The sequence below is a fragment of the Crinia signifera genome, chromosome 2, assembly GCF_055691185.1.
Source record: "Crinia signifera chromosome 2, ASM5569118v1, whole genome shotgun sequence".
In the NCBI taxonomy this organism is placed as follows: domain Eukaryota; kingdom Metazoa; phylum Chordata; class Amphibia; order Anura; family Myobatrachidae; genus Crinia; species Crinia signifera.
In genome coordinates, this window is record NC_139218.1 from 141,737,884 (window position 1) to 141,751,080 (window position 13,197).

General features: G+C 48.2%; 1 protein-coding gene across 2 annotated transcripts in view; it reads left to right on the forward strand.

Annotated features, from left to right (window-relative positions):
* Positions 1 to 13,197, forward strand: part of IKBKE (inhibitor of nuclear factor kappa B kinase subunit epsilon) — an 89,231-nt gene that overhangs the window by 50,324 nt on the left and 25,710 nt on the right. For both annotated transcript variants that reach the window (XM_083173041.1, XM_083173042.1), the window contains exons 13-14: positions 1,723 to 1,801; positions 6,056 to 6,165. In XM_083173041.1, coding sequence (XP_083029167.1) covers positions 1,723 to 1,801; positions 6,056 to 6,165 — 189 coding nt within the window. The remainder of the gene's footprint in view (positions 1 to 1,722; positions 1,802 to 6,055; positions 6,166 to 13,197) is intronic.

Genomic DNA, 13,197 nt, shown 5'->3' on the forward strand with positions numbered 1-13,197 from the left:
TTCCAGTGTAGATTGGTCCTCTTTGGTCCAAGTTGGCATTGCAGGAGTTCGAAAAAAACTACTGCAAGTCCCGAAACCAACGGACTTAAAAGAATACATGTATACAAACGGATTTTCTTCTACATGACTGTGATGTGGAGACCCAGGAGTCAATCAGGGAGCATCATGTGGTAGTGCTCTCCTAATTGGATGAGCTCATCTGAGCTGTCACTGAAGTGGAGCTCATATGCTAATTTTGGACAAATCCCCATAGAAAAGTATCTGTGGGAACCTTGTGGTTCGTGGTAACCCACAAGGTAAATTAGGACAAACCGCAACCTTGAGTGCTGATTAGTTGGGAATAATGTCACGGCTTCAGGACCGATATAAACGTATCTCCCAGTTGTAACATTACCTTACTGTCTAGTGGTGCACGGTGCTGGTTTAAAAAATGCGGGGATCCCTACACCTCCCACCCCCCACCCCTTTATTTTGGGAATCAGGACTGGTCCAAGAGCCTGGTGCTGGATCGTTTACATAAAGGAGGACCTCATACCCCTATAGTTTTGGAACCAGCAATGGCTTTCTGTATTAATATTTTTATTATTATTATTTGTCATAATACATTTACAAATTACATACACTTTGATAGTATTTGTACAATAGAAGTTAAGGGTCCTACACACGTGGCAATGTTGCAGAATGCTAGATCACTCATCACACAGCGATGTGTCAGCATTGTGTGCTGAGCAATTTGTCCGGCCAGTGTTCTCCAGTGAGAACACTGGCGATCTGATTAGATTTATCATGCGGGGCTGTGCATCACTATCACTATGGCTCCTACACTCGGAGCAATGTACGGTCATTTTCTAAGCGATCGAGTCAAACCAAGGCAGGTATTCAGTGTGAAATATTTCTATGTGCAGCGAATCCTGTTTAGGATTCGCTACACATTCGCAGGGTTCCAGAGGGTTGGAGCATTCGCTGTGAGCCCTCCCTCTCACCCTATTCAATATGTGGGGGAGAAGGAGGGCTCCCGGGGACACAGGCAGCCAAAGCTGCCCCCCCCCCCGGGAGAGCTGGCAGGGGATGCGGGTAGGGAGCCACTGCACTGGTCCCACTCCTGCATATGTAATGAGCAGGACCAGTGTGCAGTGAATATTTGATGAGTGTCTCCCCGCCCCCTACTGGCGAGTGTGTAAAAAAAATAAAAAAATTAAATATATATTCATAGCATGCCCCTTCACAATAAAACACTTTATTTTGAAAGATCACATTCCAGTTCACCTTAAAAAGATGTTGAATGCAAAACGGTGAATCATGGCGAAATCATGCTGAAAGCAGTTCTCCATCCTAGCATTGAATACACTCTCGGCCAATCCCAGTGAAAACCCCATCGAAATACACCAGCGAATTGCAGAGAGCATGAAACGGAGAACTGGCCGGCAGTCACTGTTCGCTTTCGGTGAACAGTGAACATTGAATAGGGTGAATCAGGTTTTCAGTGAAAAAGATTCACCGCAAGGAGTGAAAACAGCCCGATTCGCCCCAAAAAAAAACAGGAGCATTGAATACTGCCCTAAGTAAAATGACACAAAATTGCTACATGTGGGCCCAATTAGGATACACATATCAGTATAGTCAATTGAAAACAACTGTTTCTCTATAAGTATGGAAATACGTGTTTACTAACTGGTTGAGAATTCAATTAATGAATAATATATGTATATTTCTGTCTTATAGATACAATGCTTTATATACATTGACCCCAGATATCAGGGAGATGCAAGATCAAGGGGAAATTCACAGGAATCTACAGACTGTAAGTTTAAGGTTCCAGTATATCCCTAATATTTATACTTAAAAATAAAGTTCAGACATTGCAGGTCCAGTTCTTTTGGGACATCACAACAATCTATGGTCAATTTGAAGTTGAAAAACAAAACTCAAATATAAATAAATGGGTTTATATGAGGAGAGTAAGGCATTATGGGTTCCGAATGGGGGTTTGACATTCAGAGTGTTCACAATGAGAACAGGAACATTGGGGAGATGTAGCAAGCCTTATAAAAAGAGGTTTCTCAAAGCAAACAATCCCCTTCTATGATTTATTTAGCACTATGAAACGACAAAACCTGATTTGTTTGTTTTGGGCATTTTCTCCATTTTATCTCTCTCCAAGGTTTAAAAAACACAATCAGTGTTAGGTCAGTATACCAATATGTTCATAAGTTAATTTAAAGCATAAGGGTCAATTGCATTACTGACACATGGGGGGACATTTACTAAGATGGGAGTTTTATTTTACATGGGATGTTGCTATGGGCAACCAATCAGAATCTACTTATTTATTTAGAAGCTTCTAGAAAATAAGAGAGGTTATGGGGGAGATTCTCTAATAATCTCCGCCCCCTTTTCGCTGCCCATCGCATATTTAATTATCGCATATGCAGTGTTCGCGAAAACCACCCAAAAAAGTGGGTCCCGGGGACCCTTCACTTCTAAAAATTGGGGTCCTACCTGACCTTTTCTGGGTCCCAACGGAATAAAGCCTCCTCTCGCCTTCTCCCCAGCATGGCACATGTGGGTCGGGGGGGGGGGAAGTATGAATTGGCCGACTCGCATAAAGATACATACAGTATACACTAGAAACTATATAAACCTGAAAAAAGGGACAGTGCGCGCCGAAGGCCCAGTACACATTACAGCACACGCCGTTATGCCCAGTACACATTACAGCACACGCCGTTATGCCCAGTACACATTACAGCACACGCCGTTATGCCCAGTACACATTACAGCACACGCCGTTATGCCCAGTACACATTACAGCACACGCCGTTATGCCCAGTACACATTACAGTACACACCGTTATGCCCAGTACACTTTACAGTCCTTTATGCCCAGTACACTTTACAGTACACACCATTATGCCCAGTACACATTATAGAACACACCGATATGCCCAGTACACATTATAGCACACACTTTTATGACAAGTATATATTATAGCACATAAGTGCTGCTTACCTACATGCTTGTTGCTAGGGGTTATATGCTCCTTGCAGGGGTTACATGCTGGGGGGCATTTTATGCTGGTTGCCACAGGGTAGAGGGTGTTTTATGCTGGTTGCCATGAGGTGGGAAGGGGGTTGGCATTTTAGGTTCGTTGCCACAGTGGAGGGGGGGGGGGTCATTGCCCAAGGGCTGGAAAAGCGACATGCTGCTCAGCAGAGTAGGTGAGCGGGCTATCAGCGCAGCAGGGGACTGGATGTGGCTGGAATAGCTGACACGCTGCTCTGAGTTGTTTTAGCCACATCCAGTCCCCCGTCATCCTGACAGCCCGCTCACCGACACCTACCCCCCCCCCCCACGCTTTCAGCAGCGTATTGGACTTACGTGCTAGGGCCTCTTTGAGGGAAGATAGCCAACATTGGGGAGAAGTGACCCAAGGGGGTCCTGGTGCTGGGTACTGTTTGGCTGGAGGGTACCTGGTCTGGGTAATGGCGGCGGTTGGGTGCTGTTTGGCTGGAGGGTGCCTGGCGCTGGGTAAGTGTGGCAGCGGGAGTAGGGGGATACCTTTCTGCTGGATCAAGTTGCAGGCTCCAGCCTGTCCCGACACCCGGCCTCTGGTCCCTGGTCTCCCGCTGCAGACGATGCTACACAAAGGTAGCATTGCCGCACTCAGTTGCGCTGTTCTCTGCAGCCGCTGGAGTTGGCTGTCACTCCACGCCGTCTCCATGTCTGCGCGCCGCTTACCTTCTTCAGCCAGCGGGTGGACTAGTGCGGGCGCCGGAACGTTGCCGCACTTAGTCACAACTCCCGTCACTGGCTCTTGAGGCGTCCTCTCTCCCTCCAGCGGTCCCGGGGTGCATGCCTTCTCAGGTCAGGACAGCTTCTTCTCCCGTCCGCCTCTGATTTCCCGCCGTCACTTCACTTCTACTCCTCCGCGGACACACGCGCTGCTCCCTCTGGTCACACCGCTTCCCTTCTCGCTGGGACCTCTGACCCCTCTTCTCACTAGTCACACCTCACTTCCTCCTCGCTCCCATACATCCTCCAGTGCTGTCAATCAGCCTGGGGATGTTTTCTTCGCACCCCAAATGATCTGGGTATTAACCCTGCCCCCACTGGAAGACAGTGGCGAAGGCTGGGGTGCCACAATTGGCTGCCAGGCGGCCACTGTACAATGATTGAGTCCCGGCGGCCGCTGCAGTGATTGGCTCGCAGCGGCTCACGCCGGCGTCTCAGTCACAGGTACAGAATCTGAATCTGCACAGCGCGTCCTCGGGGACCCCTTTAGTTTTGACAGCTGAGTCCGCGGGGACTGTTTTGGGGTAAAATACGCGCTATAGCGCGTTTTTGCGAACCCTGCATATGTTGTAACATATGTGATAATTAAGGCAAAGGACAGCTCTTGCGTTAAGAGCTGTCCTTTGCGGTGAGAGTCGCCGTGTCCCAGCAGGTCCCGGCGGCTCCCCCCTCCCTCCCACACCTGGCGCTGCTGCGCCGGGCTCTCCTCCTCCCTGCACCCGGAAGAGGATCAGTGCAGGGAGGAGGTCACAGGTCCGGGCAGCACTGCGCTGTGCTGCCCGGACACAGGTGAGGGGGGAGGGGGCGATGCGGGGCGGCGGGGGGTCGGCGCGGGGCGGCGGAGGGTTGCGGTAGAAGCCCATTGGTTCTATGGGGCATCGCCAGATTTTTCTGGCGATGCCCCCCGCCGCGGTAACCCGGCGGGGGATGCTTACAGCATCCCAAAATGCGGTAAAAACCCCGATAACTGGGTTTTTACCGCATTTTTCACTTAGAGAATCTCCCCCCATATCTCTTTTCTTCTAGAAGCTTCTAAATAAATAAGTAGATTCTGATTGGTTGCCTATAGCAACATCCCATGTGAAATAGAACTCCCATCTTAGTAAATTTCCCCCATGGACTCTGTGTGGAGTAGGGTGACCAACTCGTCCCTTTAATCCGGGACACATATTAATTACACAGGTTCTGTGGCTGGCTTTCACCTGGTTTTAAACTGCCACACCTCAAGACTCCATTTCACCTGGTTTTAAACTGCCACAGAACCTGTGTAATTAATATGTGTCCCGGATTAAAGGGATGAGTTGGTAACCCTAAGTAGGAGGGATCCACCAACACAGGTACAAAATGGGCATGTCACCAAAATTAGTAGCTGCCCAGTTGAGACAGAGCCTAGTAGATGTTTGAGCAGTCAGAGGGTCCAAGATATGGCTGTGCAGCCAGAGCTTAAGCTGGCCATACACTAGTGTGATATGGCTACTTTTCATCTGATTCCAACAAATCGTGCTGAGAAATCAGATGAAAAGTGGCAAATCCCATGTGTTTTGTCACAAGTCTGGTTCGATTGGTGGTCCTTTTCGCTTCAGCAGTGGTGGATGCTATCACATTTGATGTACTATATGCAAAAGGACCACTTACGCTATATCATATGGGATCCAGCCGACGTGATGCTCCCAGGCCATTCAAGGGGGATCAGTTGCGACGTCTCCCCTCGGAGAAGTGGCAGTAGTGTATGGGGGCCTTTAGTGTGCTACGAAGCCATCGGGGCCGGGAGGAAAAAGCAGACCACCAAACTCAGACGCTGCATTTGTGAAGCTGTGGAAGCAAGCCAAGCCAGTGATTTAACCTGCAGTGAAGCAGGCAAGACTGACAGAATTTGCTGAGGACTAGTTACCCATATAGAGAGGGGCCGAGCAGGAAGAGCAGTGGCGTAAGTGTGTGTGTGTGTGTGTGTGTGTGTGTGTGTGTGTGTGTGTGTGTGTGTGTGTGTGTGTGTGTGTGTGTGTGTGTGTGTGTGTGTGTGTGTGTGTGTGTAAACAACCCTGTCCATTTAATGTTTGCTAAATCACTTTCTATCATCATTCATTTATAAAGTTGACATAAGTGGCTATGGACTGTTGATCAAACTGCAATTTTTAGACATAACTGGCAGATTAAAAATTATCTATGAATACAAGGCCTAAAAGTATTATATATTTTTGCCAATTCTTGCAAGTTAATTTATAGGAATTTACAGAAACTGAATGTTACTGATCTATGTTGCAGATAAATACTGCTTTGTCCAGTTGTTCTCTGAGCTCCGAGAAAGAGAGCATGCTGGGATTCATGCTGATGGAAGTATCAAAGGACCAGGACTGTATTCGAGTGGACACAAGGTGATATGTCCAACACTTAAATTTACACTCATATTGTATCAAAGGTCAAAAGTTAGTGTGAACTTTACAATTTCTCTTTCATAACATTGTAACACATGAAAAAAAATTTGAATATTCTTGTGAAAGTGTGTAATACCAGTCACACCAGTCAACCAGAGAAAATGGTATTTGGATGGCTGCCAGACAAGGGCCCTTATTCTGATTGACGCGGACTTTACCGCATTCTTACGGATCGCGTCTTTTCGGCGTCTGCGCATGCGTGGAGAACGCAACGCGCATGTGCCACGCCTTGACTCCGTACCAGTTCGGCCAAATCCCGTACAAAACTGTTCCCCGCAATCAGTCGGGAAATATGGGCGTATTATGGGCGTCATGCGGAATGTCACATGGGCGTAGTTTCAAAGTGGGCAAAACGGGGCGGAAACATGGGCGGACACGGGGGAGTACACTTATGTTGGGGGGCGTACATTCGGATAGCACTCCGAATGCACGCGATCAAAAGGGGAAGAAATGTGCGGTGTCCACAAGTGTACTATTGCTTTGCGGACACCACTCGTTCATGCGGTAGGCGAACGTACGCCTAATGACTACAAGCATTAACACCTGAACCCAATAGAATCTACTCCTTTACTCATTACTCACTAATAGGCCGCTTGTCAGTGCTTTAATTGAAACCATTGCTGCTTCAAGGAACCCTTCCTAAACACCCACATATCCTGTACTTGTCAGACACTTTAAAACTGCTAACAATGGACATGACAGAATATTAATACTAGCAATACACATGTGTATTCGACATGTACTCATGAAACCACACATTTTTGGGTAAAGTAAAAAAATTTATTTCTATACATGTCACAGTCAATGCCACTGTGATGCAATGACCAAAAAATACAAAATCAAAAAAATAAACAACATGGCAGGAATGTAGCAAAATAAATAATAATACAAAACAAATATAATTGCACACAGATGGACTCCAGCACCTCCTATGTGCCACTGCACATGCAGCCAGTGGGAAATGAGGATGCTGCTGGCCCTTGTACAGCAGGGCAACCTGCACCTGACCATTCTACAGCAGGGCAACCTACACCTGGCCCTTCTGCAGCAGGCCAACCTGCAGCTGGCTCATATGCACCATCAGCAGAATCATTTGGAACACAACCGGGGACTTCACAAGATAGTACCATGGCCATCACTTCAAGTACAGCTGACAGTAATGGCAGGCAAAAGAGGGCAACAGGGGAACCAAAAAGGACATATGAAGCAAGGGCTCATCTGGTTACCCTCAGCACGTGATTGGACACAAGAAGCTGACACACACAGCACAATGGAAGATTTGGGACCACATAACGGTGGAGATTAATGCAGCCACAAGTTCATTTGCGACCACGTTTGGCCTTGGTAGGCTCCTTGGCCTGTGCAGCAGCTCTTCGGGGACGGCCAGATGCTGGGGCAGGTGGAGCAGATGATGTTGAGGGGTTGGCTGGTCTACCCCTCCTGCCAGCAGGGAGTGTTGCCGGTGGTAATGCACCAGAAACGGATGACATTAGGACCCTGTTGCTGGTAACCAGCTCCACCATAAGCTCATTATGGTGGAGGAGGAGATCATTTTGGCGGGTGGCTTGCTCGGCCAGCACCTGAGCACTTGCAGCCATGGCCTGATGTGACTGAGCCATGGCCTGCATGCTCGCAGCGATGGCCTGCTGGGTGCTGACCAAGCTCGCCAGGATCTCCTCGGTCCTATGCATCCGTTCTGATGCCAAGTCTCCCTGCTGGTTGATGTCCCCAAGCATCTGTGCCAAGGCGGCCAAATCGGCTTGGGCCGATGGCTGCTGCTGCACAGGCCTACCACTGGGGCCAGGTGGCACGGACTCCTCCACCTCCTGAGCAGAGTCGGCACCAAGCGGTGGGGTGTCTGTGGAAAAAGATAAACACAATTAGGAGACATTCTAAGATAATTACTTGCACAAGTTTATGGCATGACCAATATTTACCTTCCAGCAAAGACGCAAACACTTCAGCTGGGGCCTCGCTATCCATCGTGCTCACCCCCCTGATCTCCTCTACTGATATACAGCTCTCGGCCATCAACTCCAGGGGGGTGAGCTCTAGCCCTGATGGCATGGGCCCGGCCCCAGATGTCTGGCTGTGTTCCCACCGCTTGGTCATCTTCCTCTTCAGGTTGGTTTTGAAGTCCTGCCACCTGCAATGTAAGTTGACATATTAATACATGTCACTCCAGATGTTAGCTGTTGCAGCCATTGCTCTGTGCTACATATTACGACATGTGATTAATGTCCAAAAGATAATATTATATGCAACTATGATATCCACCGTTACAATACACATTCACAATCACCCTACTCTAACTCTCACCGAAATAACATGGCAATAATGTATGTGTATCGTAACAACCTCACGGGCCATTTGCTAAATCCATCTAAGCATCAATTCAATCATTACTTGGCTATTACTGGGCACATGTATGACAAAACAACTTGCCTCTTCTTCACATGGTCCGTCTCACGAACTTGTGGCGCTACTTCATTAATCTCTGCCGTTATCTGTTCCCAAATCTTCCATCTGCGTGTGTGTGTCAGCTTCTCCGATGGACACTCAATCCAATCACGTGCTCGGGGAACCAGGATGGCAAGCTCCTGTGCTTCATATGCCTTATTTTTTTTGGGTGGTTCCTCTGTTGCCCTGGCTCTCCCCTTGCCACGTCCTTGGCCACGCCCCCTGTCACGTGTCGCTGCACTTGAAGTGCTGGCCATGGTACTACCTTGTGAAGTCCCCGGTTGTGTTCCAATCAATTCTGCTGATGGTGCATATGAGCCAGCTGCAGGTTGGCCTGCTGCAGAAGGGCCAGGTGTAGGTTGCCCTGCTGTAGAATGGTCAGGTGCAGGTTGCCCTGCTGTAGAAGGTCCAGCAGCCTCCTCATTACCCACTGGCCGCATGTGCAGTGGCACATAGGTGGTGCTGGAGTCCATCTTGTCAAATAGTTGCTGCAGATCTGGGTTCACCTCTGGTTGTGATCCAGACATGTTAGCAACAACATGGTCACCTTCTAATACACCTTTATATACTGTTTGTGTAGCCTGTTTGGCGGACATCAGCGGCAGCTGCGTTCCGTGCGTGAGCGTACGTCGCTGTTTTTTCGCGCCGCATACGGTGGCGGAAATTCCATTGTGTAAAACCTGGCGAAAGTTCTACATGAAATACTGGGCACCAATGCTAACATTGCATAGAATCTTCTGATACACCTGTGACTATTGCACAATACACATGCTATTTGCTAGCATGACATGACATTTGATTCATGACTACTGTGGTATTGTGGCGTTTGTTTGCAAGCTAAAAGTAGCCCAATCCCTTAGATAATCCAGGCCACAAGTCATGCAATACTCATCTCTACTGTTATAGACCACACATGTGAGAGCCCTATAAATAGTGACTTGCTGCTAGAATCATTTGTCTCCAGATCTGGACTTGTCAGGGTCTAAGGTAAGCTCTTCCATGCTCCTTGTAGATATGATATCCATTAACAATGTAAGTGTATGAATGTATGCACAATTGCCTCACTGACTACAGATTGTTGGGCCAGCAAAGTGCGTGTAGCATTATTGCAACATGTCACATGTTCACTATTTCACTCACAGGTCTTAAACCTGTGTGGGTTCATCTATTGCAGGACAACATGTCCCAGCAATAGATGAAATGTCTCATAGTACATGATGTCGGCAAAAAATGCTGACACCTTTATCTGAGTGTTTTGGACGGTGTGTATTGAGTTCATATTATTGTGTCATCATTATAGAGTCAAATGGATCTGAGGGATTTCACGGGGCGGCCATCTATTGTACGTATTGAAGGCTACAAATCTATTTGTAGTGGGATATGGCCATTATGTGCATAGGTGCATCAGTATTTATGTTCATTTCTTTATAGGTTGCTGAAGCAATGATGCGCTACATGGAGAGGAGGCTAAGGGCACTTGCGGCTCTCCCCACTCGTCGGCCAAGGAGGCCAGGACGTGCTAGAATCTATCGCACACGGGTGACTCTGTTTGCTATGCCCGATGATGAGGTACTTACTAGGTACCGGTTACCGCCACATGTCATTCTGGATCTGCTCACCTTAATTCAGAGCGATCTGGAACCTCTACACGGGATCACGACAGCAATTCCGCCTCACACACAGCTGCTGGCGGTGTTGCATTTCTGCGCCTCAGGATCATTCCAACAAGTAGTGGCAGTACTTGCTGGAATATCTCAGCCGGCCTTCTGCCGAATCCTGAGGCGTGTGACGTCGGCCATGTTCAGGCGCAAGGGGCACTTCATGGCCATGACATTTGCCACCGAGACCCTGCGCAGAAGCCAGCAGGCCTTCCATCAAATTGCTGGCTTCCCTAATGTGATAGGGGCTGTGGATGGCACCCATGTACCATTTGTGCCTCCATCTCGAAGTGAGAAGATATATAGGAACCGCAAATTGTTCCACTCACTGAACGTGATGGTGGTATGTGGCCCATCCATGGAAATTCTCGCCTTCAACTCGAAGTTTCCCGGAAGTGCCCATGACTCTCATGTCATCCGACAAACCGGGATATGGCAAAGACTCCAAGAGCTGGAAGGCCGTGATGCGTGGGTTCTGGGTGACTCCGGTTACCCATGTACGCCCTGGCTACTTACGCCGTACAGCTACCCAGCACCGGGCCCACAGGAGGCATTCAATCGGGCGCATGTTGCCACCAGGCAAGTGGTGGAGCGCTCAATTGGCCTTTTAAAAGGTCGATTTAGAGTGCTCCACCGCACTGGTGGTGACTTACAATATGCGCCTCAAATGGTGTCGAGGATCGTGGGCCTGTGTATATTTTTCCACAACATTGCTGTGCGGCGTGAGATACCCTTTGATGAGTGGGAGGTACCATCTGAGCCGCAAGATCCGCCCATGCGCCCATCCCGCGCCCCTGAATGCCGGAGGGGATACCAGCTGCGGGACTCTGTGGCGCAAAGATACTTCAGGTACATGTTATCGAGTTGACAGAACACACCAATTGTAGTCAAAATCAGCCCTTCAAATAAGTACAGTGTGTTAGTTGTCAGTGTTACAAAACTAAAATTAGCCAGCCTGCCCTCCTAATGGCAAAGAAATAGGAGATATTTATCATATGTGCTTAGTTTTGGGGGAAGTTAAATATAGGTGCTAATTATTATACCTTGTTCAAGGGATCTTATGTGTTTGTTATATCTTCATTATTGTAGTTGATACTATCCCTGATGACTGGTGAGTACATTGATTTATTCTGTAATGTGTTGGGGATTTTTTCATGTGTTGATGTCTGATTTGTTTGCATATATATATATATATATATATATTATTCTGTAATGTGTTGGGGATTTTTTCATGTGTTGATGTCTGATTTGTTTGCATATATATATATATATATATATATATATATCTATATATATGATATTTGAATTTATTCACATGTTTCAACATTTCAAGGAGCAGGCAGCCAGGCAGGCAGGCAGGCAGGCAGGCAGGGCTGGTGTATAATGCTGGTCTCAGGATACCTGCAAGTGTGTGTATGTGTCTTTTACACATAAATGTACGCATACACATAGATGCATAGAGTAAGTAATGCTAACTACAGCTATGCGTTGCTAAGCTATAGCACGCGTTGCTTGGCGGAGCGAGGCGTCATTGGATTTGCTAAGTGCATACACACTGTGTTTTATATATATCAGATTTGTTCATTGCCATACATCAACACTACTGTTTTGAAGGCATGCGAATTTGTCACCATTTGTGTTGGCGCAGAGACGCTGTTCATGTAAAGATGAACAATAAAGTTATTAACACAAATAACTGTGATCAACCAATGCCACCACCTGATTGGTTGATAGATGCCATTGTCAACATGGCGGAGACACGAAGGGCAGAACCCTTCACACATGCGGAGCTGAGGGTTCTTGTCTCCGTCATGGAGACAAGGCTGGGCCGTGCGGGGCCCTTCATCACAAACCGCCATAAGCGGAGGGCGTATGCTGCGGCAGGGCGCCGTATTTACGCCCGCACTCGGGTGCGGAGGTCCCTCGGGCAGCTGGAGAGGCGGTGGTCGGACCTCCGCAGGCGCCAGCCCCAGCTGCTCCAGCAAATCAGGGGCGAAATTGCTGAGTGTGAGTATTTTAGCTATGAAATTTCGCACTTACAACATAGCATCTAGAAACAATAAAATGTGTCTCATGATAAGTGGGTGTCCATGGGTTTAAAAGTCCATAGACTGTTATGTGTGCTTCTTCCTGGTTAACATGCAGTCATGTGGCTTTTATATGTAATGCCATAGCATTGAGGATTCTGATGCATACAATGTGCCAGATCTAATATGTGTTACACATTGATAAATGCCTGGGTTGTAATGTGTGAACAAATTACTAACAATCACATAATAATTTAAATGTCACAATTTGGAGTCCATTAACAGTAAGGAGCTACTTTCCTGCATCGTTTGCCATCATTATCACCCTTCCATGTATGTCTTGTTATGGATTAATACATGTGCACCAATGACCCGACATTGACCATGATGTTTTTTTCTACCACACAGCACGAGCCCGAGCCCGACAGGCCCGTGAAGAGGCGGAGGCAGACCTGGCCCAGGAGGAGGCCCAAGACCCGGAGGAGGAGGTGGCGGCAAGGGTGGAGGAGGAGGAAGTGGAGGAGGAGCAAATGTTGGAGGAGATGGTGGAGGAGGTGGTGGAGGAGGAGGAGGTGCGTGAGGAGGTGGTGGAGGAGGATGTGGAAGCGGAGTTGGTGGCGGAGGAGGTGTTGGTGGCGGAGGAGGAGGTGGAGGAGGAGGTGGTGGTGGTGGAGGAGGAGGAGGAGGTGGAGGAGGAGGTGGAGGAGGAGGTGGAGGAGGAGTTGGAGGAGGAGGTTCTTGTGGCAGAGGAGCTGGCGGAGGAGGGGGCTGAGGAGGCCACGGTTGCCCCGGACGATTCTGATGACGAGGGGGAGGAGGCGTGCCAG